General features: G+C 37.1%; 4 protein-coding genes across 6 annotated transcripts; 3 read left to right on the top strand and 1 right to left on the bottom strand.

Moving 5' to 3' along the window:
- Positions 1–2,557: 2,557 nt before the first annotated feature.
- LOC109071741 (acetyl-coenzyme A thioesterase) lies at positions 2,558–10,379 on the top strand. Its single transcript, XM_019088160.2, has 15 exons — positions 2,558–2,928; positions 4,564–4,633; positions 5,140–5,200; positions 5,292–5,393; positions 5,790–5,934; positions 6,384–6,543; positions 6,725–6,844; positions 7,106–7,256; positions 7,368–7,423; positions 7,502–7,565; positions 8,439–8,522; positions 8,606–8,739; positions 8,840–8,968; positions 9,492–9,618; positions 9,697–10,379. Exons 1-15 carry the CDS (start codon positions 2,754–2,756, stop codon positions 9,835–9,837), a joined length of 1,719 nt encoding a protein of 572 aa, XP_018943705.1. The 5' UTR covers positions 2,558–2,753; the 3' UTR covers positions 9,838–10,379.
- A 111-nt stretch (positions 10,380–10,490) lies between these two features.
- Positions 10,491–12,914, bottom strand: zcchc9 (zinc finger, CCHC domain containing 9). 2 transcript variants are annotated; one of them, XM_042765423.1, is made up of 6 exons: positions 12,764–12,914; positions 11,752–12,098; positions 11,201–11,351; positions 11,028–11,120; positions 10,880–10,948; positions 10,491–10,791 (listed from the first exon to the last, which is right to left on the bottom strand). In XM_042765423.1, the coding sequence occupies exons 2-6, from the start codon at positions 12,088–12,090 to the stop codon at positions 10,679–10,681; spliced, it is 765 nt and encodes a 254-aa protein (XP_042621357.1). In that variant the 5' UTR covers positions 12,091–12,098; positions 12,764–12,914; the 3' UTR covers positions 10,491–10,678. The 2 variants fall into 2 exon arrangements, with proteins under 2 accessions (XP_042621357.1, XP_042621358.1); XM_042765424.1 differs by having other exon boundaries at positions 12,777–12,889.
- Positions 12,915–12,920: 6 nt separating this feature from the next.
- Positions 12,921–17,830, top strand: LOC109054889 (astacin-like metalloprotease toxin 5). 2 transcript variants are annotated; one of them, XM_042765422.1, is made up of 10 exons: positions 12,921–13,077; positions 13,195–13,248; positions 13,314–13,370; positions 13,450–13,496; positions 14,004–14,085; positions 14,270–14,384; positions 14,560–14,708; positions 16,080–16,161; positions 16,269–16,390; positions 17,240–17,830. In XM_042765422.1, exons 1-10 carry the CDS (start codon positions 13,038–13,040, stop codon positions 17,251–17,253), a joined length of 762 nt encoding a protein of 253 aa, XP_042621356.1. In that variant the 5' UTR covers positions 12,921–13,037; the 3' UTR covers positions 17,254–17,830. The 2 variants fall into 2 exon arrangements, with proteins under 2 accessions (XP_042621356.1, XP_042621355.1); XM_042765421.1 differs by having other exon boundaries at positions 12,922–13,077; positions 14,536–14,708.
- A 992-nt stretch (positions 17,831–18,822) lies between these two features.
- On the top strand, positions 18,823–22,067 carry LOC109054878 (alpha-2B adrenergic receptor). Its single transcript, XM_042765420.1, has one exon. It carries the CDS (start codon positions 19,009–19,011, stop codon positions 20,344–20,346), a length of 1,338 nt encoding a protein of 445 aa, XP_042621354.1. The 5' UTR covers positions 18,823–19,008; the 3' UTR covers positions 20,347–22,067.
- Positions 22,068–23,379: the final 1,312 nt, after the last annotated feature.

The following is a 23,379-nucleotide window of genomic DNA, read 5'->3' as shown; positions in this document are numbered from 1 at the left end:
AAAGATAAACTTTTTATAATATTTATGTGCAAATGATTAAGGTTTAGCAAGTTTCGCCAGATTAAATAAAATATCTATAAAAATATTATTAAATACAATTTACACTAAAGTCACTGATATCCTAATGGAAACCCATCAGCCTGCTGTTTGTTTGCTGACCCCTTAACTATCTTAACTACCATTAACTAAGCGTCTGTTTTGTGGGTGAAAAGACAACTCCACTATCTTTATATATATATATATATATATATATATATATATATATATATATATATATATATATATATATATTACTGTATAGACACCACTTTATGTTTTGACTTTCTTTAAAGATTTTCTTGATGCTATTTTGTTGATCTGATTTTATCTGTTCGGCAGAATTTATTTGTGTGAAGTTTTGCTTATTGGTTACTAGTCATACCTACAATTTTAGATCGGTTACAGTCCGTTCACTCCAACCATAAAGTTTTAAAAATTGTTCAATAGACAATTCTCACCAAGAACGATAAGGTTTTAGTAATTGCTTTTATTCTGTGAGAATAGTGGAGTCTTATATTAATGTAACACTCGAGCTCTTTTAAAGTTGGTTGGGTTCTGATGTTTTTATTTTCAGTTCATCAGTTGGAAAGAAATCGTCCTGAAAGTGATTATCGCGGTATCGTTCCTCTGTCGTTCTGCTTACAGCTTTCCTATTCTCATAGAATTAGAATGATTATTAAATCTTTATAGTTATCGTCTTTGGTGTGAACGAGCCTTTTCATAACCTTTTTTCATAACACTTGGTGTTGGTGTAAAAACAGACCTTAACTCTAAATAACAAAAGTCCACAACATTCAGAGCGAGTTTTTCAGGGTGCTAAAAATATTGACGGTTAGTTATGGGTTATTAACATCTACATCTACCACAACCCTAAACCTACCCTTACAGTAATGCAGATACAGTACATTAAATGTTGTTCAGTTTGAGAAAAAGGACAAAATATTGATGTGTAATACCTGGTAGGAAAATCTGACGGGTAGGATAAAGTGTCAGGACAACTGTTAATAAAAATAAATGCGACCTTAAAAACTCGCTGCAGTTTCTGACAGAACTCTGAACTGAATACTGAACGTCGTCGGTGTAAATTGAAAAAAATAATAATTCTGTTTTAACACCAGAGTTTTGTCTGACATCTAGACATGCCTAGTAGTTACTGTCATAGGAAGAGTGGGGTAAGATGAGCAAGTTGACCCACACTTTGTATCTTGCCAACTGTACACTTTTACTGTCATGTGACCATATATTTTGGAATCACCCATTATTTCTGCTAGACTGAAAAGAAGAAACGGGAGGAGTGGAAGGCACCCATTTACTTTAAAAACTGTTTTTTTTTTTGTTTTTTTTTCAATTTTAGCATAACAGATGTAATGGCTGTTACATCAATGTAAATTTATCCAGGTCTAAGAAATGTTTATGATGCATATAGGTGATTTAACAACATATAATAGCTAGAAATTAGCCTGAATTGATAAACAAGCTAGTGTTTTTTCAAAATTGCAGCTATGGGGCAAAGTGAGCCAGCATTTTAACTTAATGTCATTAAACCTCTTAAGTATAAACGAGTATTTTAATGTGATATAACAAAACTGATTTAGTTTATCATATATATAAATATTATTTGTACTTTATTTAATAGGTACAGTGTACAGGTGCACCAAATTCTTCTCTGATAAGAACCAGAAGATGCTTTTTCCCACATTATAATCTCCTGTTAGTCCCTAATGGCTGGTTCAACATTGCAGAAAAGATACCATGCCAAGAATCTTGTGGCTAAAATGTTTATTAGTTTCAGTGACATTTATTCCTCTGTTCTAATTCTTTTCTTCTTCTTCTTCTTTTTTTTTTTTTTACTTAAATTCTTTGTTTAGTCTGTTTTTGGGAAGATTACAACTTTGGTGTTCAACATAGGCCTATTGTTTCATAAATGCAAACAACAAAAGGCTGAATTTAAGCTTAATTTATGTTGTTTAAGTTAGTTTTAAGAAACAAAATATGAAAAGGAAATTTGATTATTAAATTAGTTAAATTAAAAGAGGCAGATTATCTTAAAATTTCACATGGGTTTGAATTAGATTCAATGAGATGGTCAGTTTACACTCAGATGGTGCATCTTACCCACCAACTTGGGTCAATTACTCCCACCCTGGGGCACATTGAGCCACAGAAACACTTTTTTTTAATAAGAAGCCGTATTTTTAGAACCCTTTGTCATATACATTGTGATAATTTAAAATGATAGGAAACATCCTAAAATTAGTGCTTTTGATTGAGTGAGAAAATGGATGTGTGGCATGAAAGCGTGAGAAAATTGTGCGAGTCTCACGCTGAATGTGTAAGAGTTGGCTGCCCTGTAAAAGTTTTGGTGCACCAGAGCTCCTCAATTCTGCCACCTTACATTACGTCCGTCAACACTCAGCAGCTTTATGGCTCTCTCAAATAAAACAAGTTAATAAAAGACACATGGCGATTACATCACAATCCATGTGTTGTAACAGCAACTGCAGCACAGGTGTGTGTGTGTGTGTGTGTGTGTGTGTGTCCTGCAGCTAGCAGTAGTTCAGGTAGTCAGCTTGGCTGTTTGGCGAGCGTCACATGGTCCTACAGAACGTCCAAGTTGGCCAGAGTTGAGGTCACCTGGCATCAGCCTTGATAAGAGTCCAGGAACGAGCTGACCTCCTGTTATTTCTATTCTCCACATCTCTGAATGAGCCCCCATGGATCAGAACAGTTCAGACATGGACGGATCCTGCGACAAGGGACGGAAGAAAGAGTCCGGTCCGGTAGAGGTGCAAATGTGCCAGTCCATCCTGCCCATGCATGCAAACCACCAGGGAGAGCTGGGTGCGGGACAGCTGCTGAAGTGGATGGACACTACCGCCTGTCTGGCAGGTGAGTGGGACTGTGCTGTAGTAGATGCAGATATGAGATGGAGTTCAGGGTTGGTGACCAGATAATTGCTTGTTTGATTCCCTTAACAAATTTATTGAAAGGTTATATCATGACCTTTCATCTGTCACATTAACATTTGTAAGATTTATTTCAAATGAAAATGTTTTCGGTTCAATAAACTAATGTTGTCAATGAATAATAATGGATAATTGGATATTCCTATTTGTTGGGGAATTTTTGGATGCAGTAATTCATTTAGATTTATATGGTAATTAATATTGCTTTTTATTTTGAAGTAGGCTAAAAAAACGAGATTATTGGGGTAAGATGCCCCTTTAAGAACTAGGACAGAAGATCACCTGTGGCATCTTGTTGATGGTGTTTTAATTTTTTATTTATTTCAGTTATAAATTCAGTTAATATAGAATATTTCATTATTCATCGCAACCTGTGGGTCAGTTGAGTGGAATCATTGTGTAAATGCATAGTTTGTAGCTTTTATGACATCAGTTTAATTAAAAACATAAGACTGTGTAGAATTAATAGAATTCCTGTATTTAGTGCAATTCAGATTCTGTAATTCAGGGGTTCTGTTGAGTTTGATAGGTTTTTCCTCCCTGATTATTATAAGTAGATTATTAAATGTGAAAATTACGTTTAAATCTTATCATTATAAAATTATTATATATTTCTAAGTTATTAACAAATTATCTAAAATATTAAATATTAAAATAATTGAATTTATAGATAAATTGTCAAAACATTTAAATTGATCTAAAATATTTGATTTACTATTTTAAGTCTTCAAATTTATTTGTATAATGCTTTTTTTTTTTTTTTTTTTTATTCTTCAAAGTAAAATCAGTGTGAGTGTCACAGAATCCAGCTTCGGGAATCAATGGTGTCAATAAAGACAACTTTTTCAAAATATAATAATAAAAAATATTATAAGTTTACTTCACTGCTCTTTGTCCTAGTAGTCGTGGGACAAGATCGCCCCCCTTTCATGGTTTTGTGTAGTAACAACTAAAAGAGCAAATGTTCATTTATTTCTCTTAGTAATCATCATGTACATACCAAAGATTAAAATATGTTATTAAGCAGTAAATGATAAATTGCTTAACTATCCTATGCTGTAAATCCATTTGGATGAAAGAGTCTTCTTAAATGACTGCTTAGTCTTGCCAATGACACGGTGATCTTTAATAAATTGCAAAAACAAGACTGCCGAAACCTCGACTGACCTGCAGAAGCAGTAAAAATGTCCTTTTTCCAAAACAACCTAGTGTGTTATCAGCCCATCAGAGCAGGTACAGATAAGCAGTCACCTTTGGACTATGAAGGAGGAAGGTAACTAGCATCCATCTACCTTTTACCCACAAATCTGGTGAGAATCCATATTTCTCTGCCACTGAAGAAAAGAGGCTAGAGGAAGGCACACATCAATGATTTACATGTGTCCTCTCTGATAGTAGATGCTCCATCTCCTTCCTGTTTCTGCTCCAGTTAGACACATGAAATATAAATAACGGTGACAAGCAAATATGAACAATAAGTTTGTACCCATCTTTCATGGTTCATATACTGGTTCATGCTATAAATCTCTTAGTCTTTTTTCTGCATTTCTTCCTTCAGCTGAAAGACATGCAGGAATGGCGTGTGTAACGGCTTCCATGGATGATATCCAGTTTGAAGAGACTGTAAGGTACTAGAATATGTGTTTTTTATCACATAAAGGAAAATTTACTCCCCGTCTTGCCATCCAAGATGTAGATGTGTTTGTTTCTTCATTGGAAACAAATTTGGAGAAATGTAGCATTACATCACTTGCTCACCAATGGATCATCTGCAGTGAATGGGTGCCGTCAGAATGAGAGTCCAAACAGATGATAGAAACATTATAATAATACACAAACAACTCATATTTTGGCCAGAAGCAATGGTTAAAACATCTTCATGATGGATTTTGTTTACAAGCATGCAGTAACATGTTAACTGATGGAGTGGTGTGGATTATTGTGATGTTTTATCAGCTGTTTGGACTCTCATTCTGACGGCACCCATTCAATGCAGAGGACCAATTGGTGAGCAAGTGATGTAATGCAAAAATTTAGCAGAAAGTTTAGCGAATGCAGGATTAAGTCCTTCTGGAGTACCTTATGTTGTGTGATAAATTGATGTGTTATCATATCATATCTCTCTGTATTTCAGGGTTGGGCAGGTTATCAATATCAAAGCCAGAGTGAACAGGGCTTTCAACACGAGTATGGAGGTAATACAAGACGAAACACATTTACAGTATTAAATATTAACAAAATAACTATAATGCATTCCTGTGTCTGATCCGGTCACTGTTTTATCAGGTAGGCATCTATGTAACAGTACAGGATGTGCTCAGTGGAGTGACGAAGAGGGTTTGCGTGGCCTTCTCCACGTTTGTCGCCAAACCAACAGGAACACACAAGGTGAGGAAACGTCTCTGTCAAGATGGCACCCTAGAATTAGAACTCTTAAAAATAAGAGATGTTTATTGAGCAGCAAATCAGCATATTAGAATGATTTCTGAAGGATCATGTGATACTGAACACTGGAGTAATGATGCTGAAAATTCAGCTGCACATCACAGGAATAAATTACATTTCAAAATATATTCAAATGGAAAACAGTTATTTTACATTGTAATAATATTTCACAACATTACTGGTTTTACTGTATTTAATAAAATAAATGCAGCCTTGGTGATCAGAAGAGACTTCTTTTCAAACAAATTAAAAAATTGGTTTATATTGGGTATGTAAGCTCAATATGTGTTCAGCATGGATTATAATTACAGAGAGAGAATGAGATATCTATTTCTGCAGGTGTCTCTGAAACCCTTGGACATTCAGGGCTCTGTAGGAGAAATGCTGGAATATTCACTAGCTTCAGAGAGACGACGACTCCGTCTCTACAACGAACAGGCCTTCAAGAACCTCATGAAGGACTATTACAACCTTCAAGACAAGGGTTAGCTCTTTACTTGAACTCTGTCATTGAATTAGCGTATACTTGTGTTTGCTTACGAGGTTCTGAGATGGGTGGTGTATTGAGTGATCTGCAAGCTATTATGTCACACCTCAGTTTACTCCAGGAGATTGTACTTCTAACAACTTCACCAAGTCATGGAAACAAACTTCATTGGTTGTTCATTGGCAATAAATCCTGAAAGAACAAATGGTGCAACATTTGCTATTAAAATCACTGCCCACTCACTCAGTGTCTCCAGTGGAAAGAATCCCATGATAGAGTCAGCCAGAGGACAGACATGAGTCTTAACAAGAGCCACCAATACCACAACTTGGCAGTGGAATCAAAAGTTCCAGTCATGAGTCAATGCGCACACATTCATGACACCGTCAATCTAAAATCCTGCTGCTAATGAAGTTCATGCTGAACAGGATTTGTTGACATTTCAGGCCTGTGTAGCAGGAAGCCCGTCGCGCCCGTGGTGTCGACCGAGCTCACGCGGGTCGAGAGCATTGAGCTGGTGCTGCCTCCACACGCCAATCACCATGGAAACACATTTGGAGGACAAATCATGGCTTGGATGGAGAACGTGGCTACAGTAGCAGCCAGGTACCAGATCCAGAAACATGCGTATTCATGCGTGGGCAGTTTTATGTTTCTTTGGTCTAACAGCATTTCTACATGGTGGATCCAGGCTAGATCACTCTTTAGTGGCTTTGTGTATTGTTGTTTTTTTGATTTTGGTTATTGTTGTTCTTTTAATGTTATTTGTGTGTTTCTGTTCTCCTAGTCGTTTGTGTGGCTGCTATCCTTCTCTCGGAGCTGTGGACATGTTTCGATTCCGAGGTCCGTCCAGTGTCGGTGACAGACTGGTGTTCAAAGCGATGGTCAATAATGCCTTTCAGACCAGGTAGAGTAGCTATATAACCTGACTGCTGTAGATGTGCAATCATAAACAAAACAACCTTCTTTTGAAGCATTAACTGTCAGGACTGTTAAAGACAGCATGCATTTGTAGTATGACATATTTGCCACATCACTCACAATAACACCAGGCAGATTTATTAAGGATGTACATGCAGTACATTTTGATTTCGTATTGACTTTAATACTAGTATCTAATAAACTGAGGAATATTATAAATACATTGTTCTCTTATTCTGTGCATCAGTGTGGAGGTGGGTGTTCGGGTGGAGGCGTATAACTGTGAGGAGTGGAATGAGGGAACACCAAGACACATCAACAGCGCTTCCATGATTTATTACATCCCAGGACGTGACACTGAGAAACAGACGTTTCCTGAAGTCACCTACACAACTCTTGTGAGTTATTTACATGTTCAGCAACACAAGAATAGTCATTATATACTGTACTGTATAACAGCTCTGAGCCTCACTTAAAGCACATGAATTGTATCATTTTTTTTTTTTTTGGATGGAGAAAGGCGATTTATTGGTTCTATTGTCAGGAAGAGAATTCGCATGGCCAGGTACTTTCTGTAGAAAAATTCTCAAAAAATCTTTAAATTCCTCATTGTTTAAGAAACAAGCCAAATTTATCTTTCCAGAAAACACATTCTGTACTCAGGAGATGAGGGACCCATTTCTGTGCCTTGGGACAGAAGTAATCAGGTACCACAAAAAATAAAATAACAATCATTAAAAAAAAAAAAAAAAAAAAAAATAGTCAATGTCTAAATTCTGATTTTAAATAGAATAAAATAATTCGTTTTTAATAAATAAATAATACATTTAATCATTTTGCTTATTTAAAAAATATATATTTGTTATTATACTGAGGTATTATAAATGATGCTGAAGTGATAAATGTTTCAAATGTTGTTTCAAACACTAGTGGGCTACATGTTGAATTCAGTGAGTGGTAGATTTAGACAATTTTGTGCAAAAATGTCACTTCTGGAAGTGTGATCAAATGAAAAAGTCTACAGATCATTACTGATATAATTTCCAGTTAATAAGTCACATGAAATGGATGGTCAAGTGGAGCGCATTGCATTATAGGATACTGTTTTCCACATAGTGGCTGCATCTGAAATATAGTAGGCGAAAAACAGTATGTGAAAAGAATAGTTTGTCCAAATGCACAGTATTCATTAAACAGTAGGCGAGAAGTATCTGGATGACTTAATACTTTCTGTGAGATTCTGAAGTGTGCTTATAATGGACTCTTTACTATCCCATGAGGCCACAGGAGAGGATTTGTGAATGTCAGTGATTCAAAGCGACACGAATGACAATATAAGGTCACACTTACACCCAGATTATATTCATACAACACATTCATACCATACAGAGTACTTTGATTGGTTTTAAAGGAATTACTTATTCAAACGTACATTTTCAGAGTATGAGATTTTGGATGCAACCAATGTGCTCTAGAAAAACTGAAACCTCCCTTAACAGTATACATGCTGCATACTACATACTGCTTATTCCAAACATACCCATTGTATTAACACTGTATAACATCTCTGCCCTCTGCAGGTGTACTTGGGCTATAACAACGTGGCAGCTCTCACAGTCTTAGCCGGAAAGCGAGGCTGGGAGGCCAGTAACATCAATGATAAGGTCAACACTTTGTTTATTCCAGATGATGCATCTGTTTATGTCTAGTATGTGGCTAGCATGCTGAATTGACTTGTGTTCTGCAGGTAGGAGTCTACGTGCATGAGGAGGCAGATAAGCTGAGTTTAAAAGTTGAGATGAAGGTCAAAACTACAGCTTTTTATGCTTTCTCGCTGCTCGCTGACCTGCGGTTACGGCCACAGTGGGACCAAAACTATTTGTAGGCTAATAAGATTTTGTTACATCCCTCTATCTTAAATTTATAGTGCTAAAAGTTTTGCAATTACATAAAATTGTTTTTCACCGTCTACATCCTTCAGGAGCTGTGAAGAGGTCGAGAAAGCAGATGAGGAGGAAACCATTTATCACATTAAATGCACCACTGTCAATGGAAGCAAAAGTCGGGACTTCGTGGTTCTTTTGTCTAAAAGGCAGCCCTGCAAAAATGGGTATGATTCCACTGCTAACATGAGTCATTCTGTTTTGGATTAACAAATCTTTAATGTAATTAAAGGAATAGTTCACCCAAAAATGAAAATTTGCTAAAACTTTACTCGCCCTCAAGCTGTCCAAGATGTAGATGAGTTTGTTTGTTTATTGGAAGAAATTTGAAATGTAGCATTACATCACTTGCTCACCAATAGATCCTCTGCAGTGAATGGGTGCCGTCAGAATGAGACAGCTGATAAAAACATTACAGAAATCCAGACAACACAACAATGGACTGGAGTCGTGTTGATTACCTGTGGATCATTGTGAGGCTTTTATCAGATGTTTGGACTCATTCTGACCGCACCCATTCACTGCAGAGGATCCACTGGTGAGCAAGTGATGGAATGCTACATTTCTCCAAATCTCTTCCAATAAACAAACAAACTCATCTACATCTTGAATGGCCTGAGGATAAGGAGGATTCATTTCTGAGTGAATTATTCTTCTAATGTGAGGCTCAAACTGTTTTAATCATCACAGAGACCCGTATGTCATAGCACTCCGGTCTGTCACCGTGGCAACAGTTCCACCAGAGGAGAACTCTATTCGAAGCGAAGTTAAATGTGCAGGATTCCTTGTTCACGAAATAGGCTATTCAACCTGCAAGGTACCAACTATAACATCTGAAACTCAATAAAAACATCACTCTCATGCTCAATCTGGTCATTTCTGGCTGCTGTTCTAGGTGTCGTACTACAACCAGGTGACCTCTGGAGTGCTGCCCTATGTGGAGGGAAACATCGCCGGCTGGTCCAAATCTATGGAAGAGACGGCAATGTCCTGCATTACATTTCTGGAGCAAGATTTGCTGACCACACAGTTCTGATTTGCAACATTTGGACAATTCTAGGATAGATTTTTTTTTATTGTTATTAAGGTTACGATAACTGCCATGATTAAGTAATCATTAAAATGTTCAGTTATAGCATGTTGTTCAAAATGCCAATATTGATAACTGTAAAGCCAACTATAATGATATCTATATAAGCATCCACACCAATGGATGATAACATTATTTATTGTAAGCATATGCTCCAGGTATGTGCCTGTCACTTTAAAACCTCATGCTCTGTAGATTCAGGTGGAATCTAATTGGATGTCAATATTTAAAAAAAATCAAATGGGATTTATAAGAGTTAAAAAAAAATTGGTTTGATTTACATTTTAGCACATTTCTGCATTTATTGCCAGGAAAGTAATTTGCATGGCCAGGTACTAAAATAATGCTCTTCTGCAAGACACGTGCAGTTGTATTCTTAACCGCTACAGGGTAAAAGTTACATGAAGTAATATGGCCCACACACTTCACAACACTCTAATAGAGTATATTTGTACAGAGTGTCTTATAAATAAATGCTGCTTCTCATATTCAAATTCTCTTCTATTTCTTGAGCATATAAATGAAAACAAACATGATTCATAATTAAAACCTAGATTTCTAAGTCAGGCACAAATGTGATGTTCACAAGTCTCAGACAATTTCATCATGAGGACCTTTAATAGCAAGTAAATGTTCTCAAAACAGGAAGAGTCGCTTTTGTTTGTGTCTAAAAGCATCCAGGGCAGACGGTCAATCACTGGTGAGTCCATAACTGCAGAAAGCAAATCTAAACTGCAACGATCAGTTAAATAGTCCATTTCTATATTTCCCCTCAAAAAGCTGTGGATCAGAACACCACCACCTTGTCTTTTTTGGGTTGTGCTTTCTTCACAGGCACATGGACGTCCTCGTGGTCGGCGCTGATTCTATTGGACAGCCGGCCGAGGGTGATGGAATTAGCTGCAAAAAAGAAGTTAACTTAGATGTTTCTATTTCAGTTAAAGAAGTAGTTACCAGATTTTCAGTGGACATGGTCACATCAACTCACTTGAGTTCTGGTGTTCAGGACAATCTTTCTGAAAGTGTTCCACTGAACCACAAACCCGGCAGCAACCGCCTACAGGAGAGGAGCAAAACACCACAACATGAGTGTTCAAATTCACAGATATTTAGTGCTTAAACTGTAAATCACTGACCTGCAGCATACAGCCCCTTCGGGTTATCAGGACAGGCTTTGGACAGATGTCCAGTCTGACCGCAGATAAAACACTTGGCATAGGGGTAATTACCTAGAAAAGAGCTGCATTAATATAAGCCATAGCAGGTTTTTTTTCACTTTAAGTGTCCAAAAGTCTTGTTCAACTCGTACCCATGGCAGGATCCACTTTAGCACGACATCTCTGGATCTCATGTTCAGTGGAACCACACCGATAACAGATCCCGCGGCCCATCTCTTCATCGTTATCTGCCTCTGGGCAGTCAGCGAGACCGTGACCAGGCTTCCGGCAGTTAAAGCAGATCTAGATTGAAAATATGAGAAGTGTGTCAGATATTTCATATTTAGACTATCCATGGAAGCTTATTTCCGCCATGGAATAATAAAGTAAAAAATGTAATTGCAACTTTTTCCATCTCACAATTCAGATTGTTTTCCTCGCAACTGAGTTTATTTTTTTTTTACAGAATTGCCAGAAAAGAGTCAGAATTGTGAGATGAAAAGTCACAATAACCTTCATTTTTTGTGTTCCTTGGCGGTTCTCGCGAGTTTCAGTATCTCACAATGCAGACTTTTCTCAGAATTCTGAGTTTATATCTTGTGTTTGCAAGTTTATACATCTCAGTTTTGAGTATACAGGCTATCCCACAATCGGAAAATAATTGTGAGTATCCCAGATAGTCATGTTACATCCAGTTCCTCACCATATTGTTCTTTTTGGTGTTTTGTCTCTTTATCCGTCTGTTCTCTCGCCGCTCGTCTTTCTTCAGTGCCGTTGCCACTTCTCCCCTCAGATCCCGGTCCGGGGTTGTCTGACCGGTCTGCTTTAAATACTCCAGAAACCCGTTCACGTCGTCACTGTCATGCTCTCGTGTCTTCTTTTTGGGGTTGTGTTTCTTCACACCTGGCCCCTGATGGATGTGTCGGCCAGCGGCTCTGGTTCCTGCTTCTCCTTTATTCCCACTGGCCTTCAGCTGCTTCCATGGTGTGGCGTCTGCTGCTTTGTGTTTATGGACGTTGTTCGCTCGGGCCCACCTCGTCATTTTGAGTTCTGTTACAATGAGAGAATAAGTTCATGATCAGATAAATAACATTTACCTTATGCTATAATATATAAACTATTATAATCATATTTCTGCCAATATACCAGAGTCCATATACCAAAAACAAAAAAATCAATGTACTATAAAAGTGCCATGACAATATACCATGTTGTTCACCTTGAAGGTGCTTTGAAATACTATGGTGAATATGGTAAACATTCAGTACCATAGTATACAGCAAAGTATGTCACAACACACACACACACATATATATACATACATACACATACATACACACATACATATATATATATATATAAAATAACATGTATGAAAAACATAATTAATATTTATTATTAAATTTTTTCATCATAATTCTTACAGATACTACGGTAATTTGCCAGAAACGAAATTTTACCACGGTCAAATTTTATAGGGATACATGTCATAAGGGATATTCCAGATTCAGTATATTAATTCGGATTATGTTTTCCTCGCAGATAGCATGAATAACGTTAATCATAATCAAAAACTGACTTTTGGAAAAATTGGCCTGTTATTTCAAAATGGGCGAACATTCGGCAGATAAATCTCTATAAAACATTCCTGGTTAGTGGAAATGTATCTCTTGTAATTTAAAAATATATTTAATAAATTAATTTTACACGCTCACCACAAAAGAATATCTTCAGATATCAGCGGTCAACAACAAAACAGCTCACGTGTGTTTTTCTGTGTCCCACCAATAAAACCGTCCGGAATGAAACTACAACATGAGCGTTTTGGTTCCCACCGGGCCCTCGTTGAAGTTCATGGAACTAATTGTCAATCAAGAATCCCAGGTGGCCGAATAATTAGCGAATCCAGGACGTGTTTGAAAGGACACTTCTGTCTAAGTCGTTTCATATAATACTGTCCCTGTTTCCACAAGTTAACAACTGTTTAAAATGCTGTGGATAATTTTACTAGTTGCATGGTTTTGTGAAGGTACACTGATCAGACATATCTGTCACAAGAAATCTGTCACAAGAAATTATTTGTATTTTAAGTTTACATTTGTGGTTATAGCATATAGATTAAAATAAAGCTGTTTCTATGTTTAAGTGTGGGGAACTCCTGTGGATACACTGAATGCCACTGATATCCAGGATGCTGAAGGTAAAACTGGGCTGCTTTTTTAATGAACTAAGCTTAATTTAAAAGACACTTTCTTTTATCCACAGGATACTCACTGCAGAGTGGACCGCCTCATCTAGTGAAGACAAGTGAAACACAGCTGGGTAGGTCATTTGTATACACAACAGCTGGACCCATCAGAGTCTTTAGATCTGATTAAATGTTTGTCAATGTCTTTAACAGATTTTGAGGCAGACTATGCTGTGCAGGAGGGGGATATCATACTACCAGTAAGCCCAAATTATGCTTTTATATTCACAATTGAGACTAGAGCTAGTTGCCATTCATTTGATTTCTGCACTGGTCAGTTCTGCTTCCATAATATGTCTGGGGAAAATGAAGACTGGGGGGAAAAAAACTCTAAAATATGGATTTAAGTGTTTATTTTATTACTCACTTTATCTGTTTGTGCCTGTAGATTTCGATTACATATGTATCTTTAACAGTTTCTCAAAATTAGTTTTTTTTTTTTTTTTTTTTTTGATTAGCTGAGCCAAAAATCTCCATTTAAAGGGATAGTTCACTTACAAATTAAAATGGTCATTTTCTCATCCTCAACCTGTATGAGTTTTATTTATTTTTTTCTTTAACTGTATGATATGTCAGCAAAATGGAACCAGTGCTTATTTAGTTATATAATACCTCATTTGCATATTTAAACAACATTTCAGAACACTTGTAATACAAAAACCGTTGCTTCTGGGTTTTTATTTATTTATTTATTTATTTATCTTTAGACTGACAGGAACGCAGTGAGTGAGCTATGGCCCGAGTTGAATGGAAATTTTTCAGTGCCTTATGAAATTGATTCTGTTATTGGTGAGTTTTTCTACATGTTTGGTGGTATGTTTTTTTGTAGATATTACCCTATAGTGTGCTCTTGTAGTATAGTCATAATTTCAATGAACTGTCTGATGTGTGTTTAAGTAATAAAAACTGAAGATGCATTGATTTTCATAGAATTTGCTTGTTTCTGTAAATGCTTGTGGTTCATGGGCTTCAGAAAACAGGACTGAAGACATTCTTGAAGCCATAAATATGATCTCTGAGAAGACCTGCGTTGGATTCCATAAACATACTAATGAAACTGACTATTTGCTCTTTGTAGATGGAAATGGGTGAGTCACAGATTTTAATTTGACTAGAAAAAAAAAAAAAAACCTCATTTATAGAGTTTAATTCAGTATCTTTGTCAGGACACTTTCACAGTATATTTACGTCTTGGAAGATGTCGGAAACGTGTTTAATCTAGTTTGCGGTTTCCTAAAGGTGTGCGTCTTACGTTGGATGTAGGGGGGGTGCGCAGCCTCTTGTGACTGGGCCAAAATGTCACATTGGGAACATCTGCCACGAGATCCTTCATTCCCTTGGCTTTTACCACGAGCATTCCCGCTATGACCGTGGTGATTATATCACTGTACTTGATGAAAACATCGCCTCTGGTACAGTATGCATACTATTACGTTAATTCAGCATTTCTGCACATTTAATTGCTAATGGAATTCCTGTCATAATTTGTAATACTAAAGGGCTTAAAGTGGAATCCAAGTGAAGTCACATTCTATAGATGCACTGAAATTCAAATGGGAATTTCAGATTACCAGTAGCATTTTATTTGATTCTAAGATCCCTTTTAGATCCCATTTGGGTTGGTTCCTAATTATACTGTTATTCCATTAGTGTTAAACCAAAAATTAAGAAGACCTTATGATTTACTCACCCTCATACCATCCTATAGGTGTATATGACTTTCTTCTTTCAGGCAAATACAGTCAGAGTTGTATTAAAAAAATGTCCTAGCTTTATAATGGCAGTGAATGGGGGTTGAGATTTTCAAGCAAAATAAAGTACATCCATCCATCATAAAAAGTACTCCACATAGCTCTGGGGAGTTAATAAAGGCCTTCTGAAGTGAAGTCATTTTTTTTTTTCTCTCTAAGAAAAATATCCATATTTAAAACTTCATAAGCCATAATCTCTAGCTGCCGTTAACTGTCATACGCTCGTTTACGAGAGAGTGCAGGTCCAGCGGATGATGTAGGGCATAGCGTAAGGTCCGGTGAAAATATGCCAGTCTTGCAAGAAACAAGTTTTGTTTACAGCAAAGGATAACCAGTCTTCTTTTGGCTTATATTGAAATCTTCCGATATTTTTCTTTACAAGTCCTCGTTTTGTACTTCTGATTCGTAACTGGTGTTTTGTTTGTTCTCTTCTTAAATTGACATTTCACACACTTTAATGGAACATTTAAATGCTTAGTTTTATGATCTCTGTAGTTTATTATTATTATTATTATTGTTATTATTATTATTATTATTGTGGAGGGGAAAACAAAATGCAGTGAAATACAGTGAGTGAGAAATGAACAAATAAACCGTCCTCAAAAGCTTGATTGATCATATCTCACATTTAACATTTAAAAAAACAAAAAAAATGGATGATCAAGTCAACCATGTCACTTCAGTCCAGTATGTATTCATCTTAAAATATTGATAACTAAATAAAATATGTTCTTGTTTGCTTTATGGAAATCGGTAAAGATTTTACTGCAAAAGTATGTGTACCATGACCTGTACGGGTTCACAATGATACTAAAAGGCCTTTAACTTGCTAAAAAGTCTGAACCATCAATCAGACGACAGAAGGCATGCAATAGATCGAGTGCGACAGGTTTTCCAGCAAAGTTTTGATCATGCTGATAATTTAGGGGCCTTAGAAATTTGAGTATCAAATGATACAGTAGGCAGCCAGTAAGAGTTATGAAGTATTAATGCATGAGTTACTGGTTGTTCTGGCCACTTTTTATTTTACAGGGAAAAAGGGAAATTTTTTAAAGAGAAAAGGAAACACCCTTGGTCTGAAGTATGACCTGGAATCAATTTTGCATTATGGAAGGTAGGTGTTCGTCAAACCGTATTCTGTAGTGTGCATGAAGTCATATTTATGATACGCGTTTGACTGGCTGTACATTTCATTAGTCATGTTTTGGTTCTGTTTTGCAGCAATTATTTCTCTCGCAATGGAAAACCCACAATTCAGCCCAAAGAGAGCAATGTAACTATTGGCCAGAGGACTCACTTGTCTGATCTGGATGTGCAAAGGATCAGGAAACTGTACCACTGTGGTACGTGGTGTGCACTTATCTTACCAGGGTTATTATAGTTAACTCCAACTGAAACCATAAAATAGATGTTACTTGAAATAAAACATTAACTGATACGAAATATAAACTTAAAGCAATATTTCATCCAAAAATGAAAATTTGCTGAATGTATTCACTTTCAAGAAATGTAGCATTACATCACTTCCTTACCAATGGATCCTCTGCAGTGAATGGGTGCCGTCAGAATGAAAGTCCAAACAGCTGATAAAAACATCACAATAATACACAAGTAAACCACACCACTCCAGTCCATCAGTTAACATCTTGTGAAGTGAAAAGCTGTGTGTTTGCAATAAATCTGTCATGTCATGACACACCATGTGTCCTTTCACATCAAAATACACAAACATATTTGTTTAGATCTGTTTGCTGTTTCTCTCCAGATTCAGACATGACTTTTCAGTGGAGAAAGCAATATTATGGGTTGATTACTTGTGGATTATTGTGATGTTTTTATCAGCTGTTTGAACTCTCATTCTGACGGCACCCATTCACTGCAGAGGATCCATGGGTGAGCAAGTGATGCAATGCTAAACTTCTCCAAATCTGTTATAAAGAGAAAGAAATTGATCAGATGGCAAATACTGCAAATTCAGGATTTGCAGTATAAAAATGGAGATCCCTATGTAGTCCAAGAAACTGTGAATCTGTCAAACACTATGACCTGCTCGTGTTCTGAGGGCTGAGGAGAGGAAGTGAACAATCAATAGCAGTATCTCTAAAAGACCTGATGCAGTTATTTGATTTGATTTTTACCTTACCATAGTTCTGTGACTTCGACATTGTGAATTTGTGCTTTCTCCATTTCAGACGAGACAAAATGAGGATCAAGCAAAATCTTGTCCAACCTCACAAATGTTCTGATTGGCATTTTTAATGGATACTTGATGACAGGAATTCTGAATCTAAGAGGACAAAAGGGTCTGAAGATCGACATCTGTATGGCTCATTCTGAATTTGTCAATGTTGTCTGACTTGAAATAAATTCATTTACAGGTCCTTCATTCCACTGTTCTTGTTTTATTGTCATTTCTATATTTTGTCCAGTAGGTGGTAGTCACTGTGCACTTTTAGTTGGATAATGTGAATGGATTCTGTTGCCGAAAAGTATACAGTACCATTTCATTAAGTCAGTTCTATGACATTGCAGTGTAGTGTTTTTCTTTTTAATTCTTAAATGGTTTTGAGTTTAATTTCACCAGCATACTTGCTAATCACAATCAGGTTTCCTTGTTTGGAGAGCTGAAATCTGTTGCAGTACGTCTGATATTGTTTTCTTATTGTATTTTGTAAAAGCAGCCTTAATATGTTCGTTGATTCTAGTAAACTGTATACTAAACTACCTTTAATTGTGGTCTTGTAAATGCTAGATAGGTTGTAAGTTTTTAGTTTCATTCGCCAGACGGCGTTTGCATTTAAAGTTCCATGGTGATTTTTGCGTCTGGTGAGGTTTTTTGAATTTATTTATTTTTTTTTTATTTTTTTTTTTTGCAAAGACACACACACACACACACACACACACACACACACACACACACACACACACACACACACACACACACACACATATATAGATATATTAGACGCGGTTACATTTTGAACCACTTGCATGAAAAATAACAGGATTATAAATGGCAAAACTTGACCATGAGAAGGAGTGATTCTCTGACGTGACGTCATGACGGGGGACAGAGACGCGCCAAGTTACACTCGAGTCAGTTCATTTCGGTTGATGCACAAAGTTCTCGGAAACGCCAAGGAAAAGAAATTGGTGTAAGACTTGAACAACGGAGAAATGAACTGAAGGATTAAACATTCCAAGTTTCTTTATTCCGTTGATTCTGAGGAAGTTTATTTAATATATATATGTATTTTTTTTTAAACTGAAGCTTTTCTTACTTTATTTTTTTTTTCTCTGAAGGGGGAACTGTTTATGCAAAGATCGGTCGTCTTTATAGTGTGATGCTATAGTTTTGGAGTGCGCGTATGGAGACGGTGAGCCTTTTTACGCACCTTGACAATCTCAGAGCTGCTCGGAAACGCATAAACCCACGGAACTACCATGTTTGAATCATTTTTTATATTTCTGTATTCCATAGATATTACTATCTAAACGTAGTGGGGTTTTTCTTTCTTTTTTCTTCTTTTTTGCGCACCTAGCGCGTATTTGTTCCAATGCTGCAAATGCGCGCTAGCTCATGTTTTTGGACTGGAGTCGGAACAGATATAGCAAACGAGCTTTTTTTGGCTTATACAGTAATACCATGTTTTTATTAATAATTACCGGTTTTGTAGATACGCATGTTACGTTTTACTTGATTTTAAATGATTTACTTGTGAAGTTGACTGACTGCACGCCCCCCCCCCCCCCCCCCCCCCCCCCCCCCTTAAATGCAAATGAAACATCTTGACTTGCCAAAGGAAGTACCTGGAGGAAGTCATTCTTTGCTGTAAAGATTAATTTCATATCACTTTCAACAATTTTCTAAAAGAAAGACTGTTTGTGGAAGGATTACGCTAGGATTTAAGTTTACATCCAAGACTGCTTTGCACTTCTCTGTCTAACCTGGAACTTAAATATGACCACGATACCGCCTTCAGATGTAGCCTGTAGTAATTCCAGTACTCCTTATTCCACTGAAGTCACGGCTCTGTTTGCCACCGCAATGACACTCATCATGTTCTTCACCATCTTTGGGAACATCCTGGTGATCATTGCCGTCCTGACGTGTCACTCTTTGCGAGGACCTCAGAACCTGTTCCTGGTGTCCCTGGCCGCGGCGGACATCCTGGTGGCCACACTGATCATCCCATTCTCCTTGGCCAATGAACTGATGGGCTGCTGGTACTTTGAGGCCTTTTGGTGTGAGATCATCTTAGCTCTGGATGTGCTCTTCTGCACATCTTCCATCATACACCTGTGCGCTATCAGCCTGGACCGCTACCTGTCCATCTCCCGGCCGGTGCAATATGCGTCCCAACGCACCCCTTACAAGATCAAGGGGGCCATATGGGTGGTGTGGGTCATCTCTGCCATCATCTCTTTCCCCCCGCTGGTCTCCATGAAAAAGACCCAGCGGCTGAAGCATGGGGCCGGCCTGCAGTGCAAACTCAACGAGGACGTCTGGTACATCCTGTACTCCTCCATCGGGTCGTTCTTTGCCCCGTGCCTCATAATGATCCTGGTGTACATTCGCATCTACCAGATTGCCAAGAAGCACAGTAGATGTCCTCCAGGAGAGCTAAGAAAAGACTGTGGAGGCTGCGTCTCTATGGGACGGGAGCTGCAGAACGGGAAAACTCAGGGAGGTGTTGACCCTGCAAATGTCTCAAATGTTCCCAATCTGGCTGCTTCCAGATCTGACACCATAAACCAGGCTCAACCAGCAGTAGAGAGCCGGCAGCAGATGACACTCTCAAGGAGGTGCAAGGACAATGAGGACAGTTCAAGCTCTGGCTCTGATGTTGAGGTAGTTGAGGGACATAATTCTAACAGGACAACCTCTAACATTGGGGCACTGGAGCCTGGCTACCAGACGTCCTCACCAACTCAAACGTACCGAAACTTTAAAGCAACATTAAAGGGCAGCCAGCTGGCCTTTTCCGACATGAAACCAAGAGGAACACTGAACACCAGGAGGAAAACCATGATCGTCCGCGAGAAGCGCTTCACATTCGTCCTAGCGGTCGTCATTGGGGTTTTTGTCGTCTGCTGGTTCCCGTTCTTCTTCAGCTACAGCTTGCAGGCCATCTGTCCAAAGGCTTGTGAACTGCCAAAGTCACTTTTTAAGTTCTTCTTCTGGATTGGCTACTGCAACAGTGCCCTGAACCCACTCATCTACACCATCTTTAACAGGGACTTTCGTAAAGCCTTCAAAACGATTCTGTGTAAAAGGTGTAAGGACTGTTCTTTTTGAAAGCAGACAACCCTGAAAAAGTTTTATACCATAAAGTGACATTTGTTTCTTCCAAAGGTGAAGCTTACAAAAACTGTCAGGCTCATTTCACTCCAGTATTTCATGATAAAAAAGGCCTTTTAAGCCAGATTCCCATTATTGTGTTTTACTTCTGAGAATTGATGATGATGATGATGATGATGATGATAATAATACATTTACACACACATACATTTACACACACGCACACCCATATATAAATGAATATATTATGAACTTTTTGTGTAATTTCTTCCTTTTAATTTCAGTACTTTTTTCTATATAAAGAATAAGATTGGAAATTGCACCTTCACTGAAATACCACAATCTCTGTGAGGGAACTAATACTAACAGCAAAGATAATTTGACAATTTGTTTTCCTTGCCAAAGAAACTAGACATTTTTCATGTAAATCAATGTTCAGTATTGCATGTTCAGTATTGCCTTCGTGTCTTCATAAATGTCTTTGTAAGGCAGTGTTTTGGAAAGAGCATGTTTAGTGTTTTTTTTTTGGTTTTTTTTGCCATTTAATTGTCATGTCAAAATAATGCCGAAAAACAAAAACAAAGAAAAACAAAATAGAACCAATTTCTTTTGATTTTGGAGTAAAAAAAAATAAAAATAACCTGGACTCTTTTTTGAGAGAATTTAAAATTCTTCAAGGATAAATACATATCTGAGAATCACACAGTGATTTCCTCTGTATCCAGACTTAACTGCTATTTACTATTCTCTTTTGATGACTATCATTTCATCTGCGTTTCCCTTTCCTGAACTGAGCTGATATATCGGCACACATTCCGTTAATTTTTGTGTTTCATCAGCTGAGGTGCCTCATCAAATGTGAGAAACTCTCATAAGATTTTGCCGGTGTCTCTGCAGAGACTCTCTGGCCTCCAGGATGTTGCTTGTGACCTTTCCAGTGTACTTTCAAAGACAATGTGGCTCTTTCTCAGAGACACTTCTGGCTCCGCTGCATTGTGAGATCACAGAGCTGGATATGAGAAGATTTCAGAGAGCTTCACCTCTCTGGGAAAGTATCAGAACTCTTAAATCCCAAGCAAATGAAAGATGTACAGCTTTATCTAGCTTTAAAATGGAATCCAATCACTCTCTGTTTAGATTAAACGCATGATTTTGATTGACATTTTTGCTGGTTTTCATATTTTAACCAATTGAATGGCATGGATTTCCTGGATAAGAGTCTGCTTGGTCTCTGTGATCACTTAATTTGATGGGTTCTGATTGAAAGTAATGGGCGATTTGTATGCAGGCTGATGCTTTGGGCTATCAGAACCTGTCCCAGTAAATGAATTGTGCACTCATTAATGCCTCTTGATAAGACTTTTATTATTTTTTGAGCTGTCATAAGAAGGCTTGTGCAGTTTAATTTAGCTTCTAAATGATATTGGTGATTGTGTGAGTGCAGATAAGTGAAGCTAGGCTTGTGTTCAGCATGTCTTTGACAATAAAACTGCTTCAACCAAATTTGGTTCCATTAAGCGTCCTGCTGAAATGAGCTGATGTAAGGCAAATGTATGCGTGAAAATAGATTTACATTTAAATCATCTGCATCTTTTGCTTTTTCAGCAACAGGTGTGCAATTTGCTAATATATCATTGTAGATTGTGTTCACATATTGGTGTTTTATAGTTAATTTATATGATGTTATGGTTATTGATATATACTGTACAGTGCCCTCCATAAGTGCTAGAACAGTAAAGACAAAATTGCTTTGTCTGCTGTGGAGTCAAGACCTCTGCAAATATGATTAAAAGATGAATGTGAGACACAGCTACAGAATGTCATATTTTATTATTGGGTGATTCAACACATATGTTTTACCAAAAAAAAGGACAGCACTTACAGAGTTTCGTTCCCTAATCTGATGTGAGCATAAGTATTGGGACAGTTGAATTTAAAGCAAATGTGGAAGTTAAACAGCTAATATTTAGTTGGGAATATCTTGCATGCAATCACCTGCCATCGACCATCATTCCAGCTCTCTGGAGGTTGTTGGTGATTTTACAAACACCTATTTTAGGGTTCTTTTTCACAGCTTTTATGATTTGTCTGTCATCAACGGCTGTTGTTTTTCTCAGCCGACCAGGTCGTTGTTGGCTGCTGTAGTTGCCGGTGGTTTCTTTTCTTTTTCAGGACATTCCAAAGGACATGCCCATTGTTTTTGATATAGCTCTAATTGAGTTCCTCTTTTCTTTTAGCATCCAAATTGCTTGCTTGTATCTCAGAGTCAGCTCTCTCGTCTTCTCGTTGGTGTCTATATTGGTTGATTCCCTGATTTTAATATCAGAACAATTAATACTACAGGACACAGCTGATCACTTAGAAACACCTGTGAGCCAACTGTCCCAATACTCACATTAGAACTCTAAAAGTGCTGATCTTCTTAGTTGGTAAAACATATACATGTTGAATCACCCACTAATGAAATGTGACATTCTGTAGTTTTGTCTCTCGTTCATCTTTTATTCATATTTGCAGAGCTCTTGACTCCACAGCAGACAATGCAAATTGGTCTTTATTGTTCCAATACTTATGGAGGGCACTGTATTATATAGATACACTAGTCAACATTTGAAGTGGATCCAAACTGTTCATCAAAGTTTTCCTAAAACCAAAATGCGTTCTTTTCTTAGGACAATTTTAATGAACTTTTTTGATCCACTTCAAAAGTTGACTACTATATACATATATATATATATATATATATATATATATATATATATATATTAGTATTAAAAATTTGTTGGAATCATCATATGTCACAGGCCGGAATGCCTCTAAAAGCACATATATTTGGCTGTAATTTAATATTGCTCACAAACTGAATGATTTTTTTACTCATTGGAAGATGTGGCACTATCAATTTTACCTTTTTTTCCAATTCAATTTACAGTGTTCAATTTTATTTAAAAAAAAAATTAAATAGGTTTACATATTTATTTTATATTTACATTACTATTTAATGTAAATACATTAAAATATTTATTAATA

This window comes from Cyprinus carpio, chromosome A10 (assembly GCF_018340385.1).
Source record: "Cyprinus carpio isolate SPL01 chromosome A10, ASM1834038v1, whole genome shotgun sequence".
Classification (NCBI taxonomy): Eukaryota; Metazoa; Chordata; class Actinopteri; order Cypriniformes; family Cyprinidae; genus Cyprinus; species Cyprinus carpio.
The sequence above is the reverse complement of the archived record's forward strand: the minus strand, read 5'-3'. Positions and strand labels throughout refer to the sequence as shown.

What these genes read in the sequence shown, in the direction of transcription:
- zcchc9 (XM_042765423.1), bottom strand. Translation starts at nt 12,090, where the DNA reads ATGACGAGGTGGGCCCGAGCGAACAACGTCCATAAACACAAAGCAGCA. An exon ending in ACACCAAAAAGAACAATATG is followed by an intron (nt 11,352 to 11,751) that starts GTGAGGAACTGG and finishes TTTTCAATCTAG; the next exon opens with ATCTGCTTTAACTGCCGGAA. An exon ending in TCCTGAACACCAGAACTCAA is followed by an intron (nt 10,792 to 10,879) that starts GTGAGTTGATGT and finishes TCTTTTTTGCAG; the next exon opens with CTAATTCCATCACCCTCGGC.
- LOC109054878 (XM_042765420.1), top strand. Translation starts at nt 19,009, where the DNA reads ATGACCACGATACCGCCTTCAGATGTAGCCTGTAGTAATTCCAGTACT.
- LOC109071741 (XM_019088160.2), top strand. Translation starts at nt 2,754, where the DNA reads ATGGATCAGAACAGTTCAGACATGGACGGATCCTGCGACAAGGGACGG. An exon ending in CAGTTTGAAGAGACTGTAAG is followed by an intron (nt 4,634 to 5,139) that starts GTACTAGAATAT and finishes TCTGTATTTCAG; the next exon opens with GGTTGGGCAGGTTATCAATA. An exon ending in CCAGTAACATCAATGATAAG is followed by an intron (nt 8,523 to 8,605) that starts GTCAACACTTTG and finishes TGTGTTCTGCAG; the next exon opens with GTAGGAGTCTACGTGCATGA.
- LOC109054889 (XM_042765421.1), top strand. Translation starts at nt 13,038, where the DNA reads ATGCTGTGGATAATTTTACTAGTTGCATGGTTTTGTGAAG. An exon ending in TGATATCCAGGATGCTGAAG is followed by an intron (nt 13,249 to 13,313) that starts GTAAAACTGGGC and finishes TTTTATCCACAG; the next exon opens with GATACTCACTGCAGAGTGGA. An exon ending in GACAAGTGAAACACAGCTGG is followed by an intron (nt 13,371 to 13,449) that starts GTAGGTCATTTG and finishes TGTCTTTAACAG; the next exon opens with ATTTTGAGGCAGACTATGCT.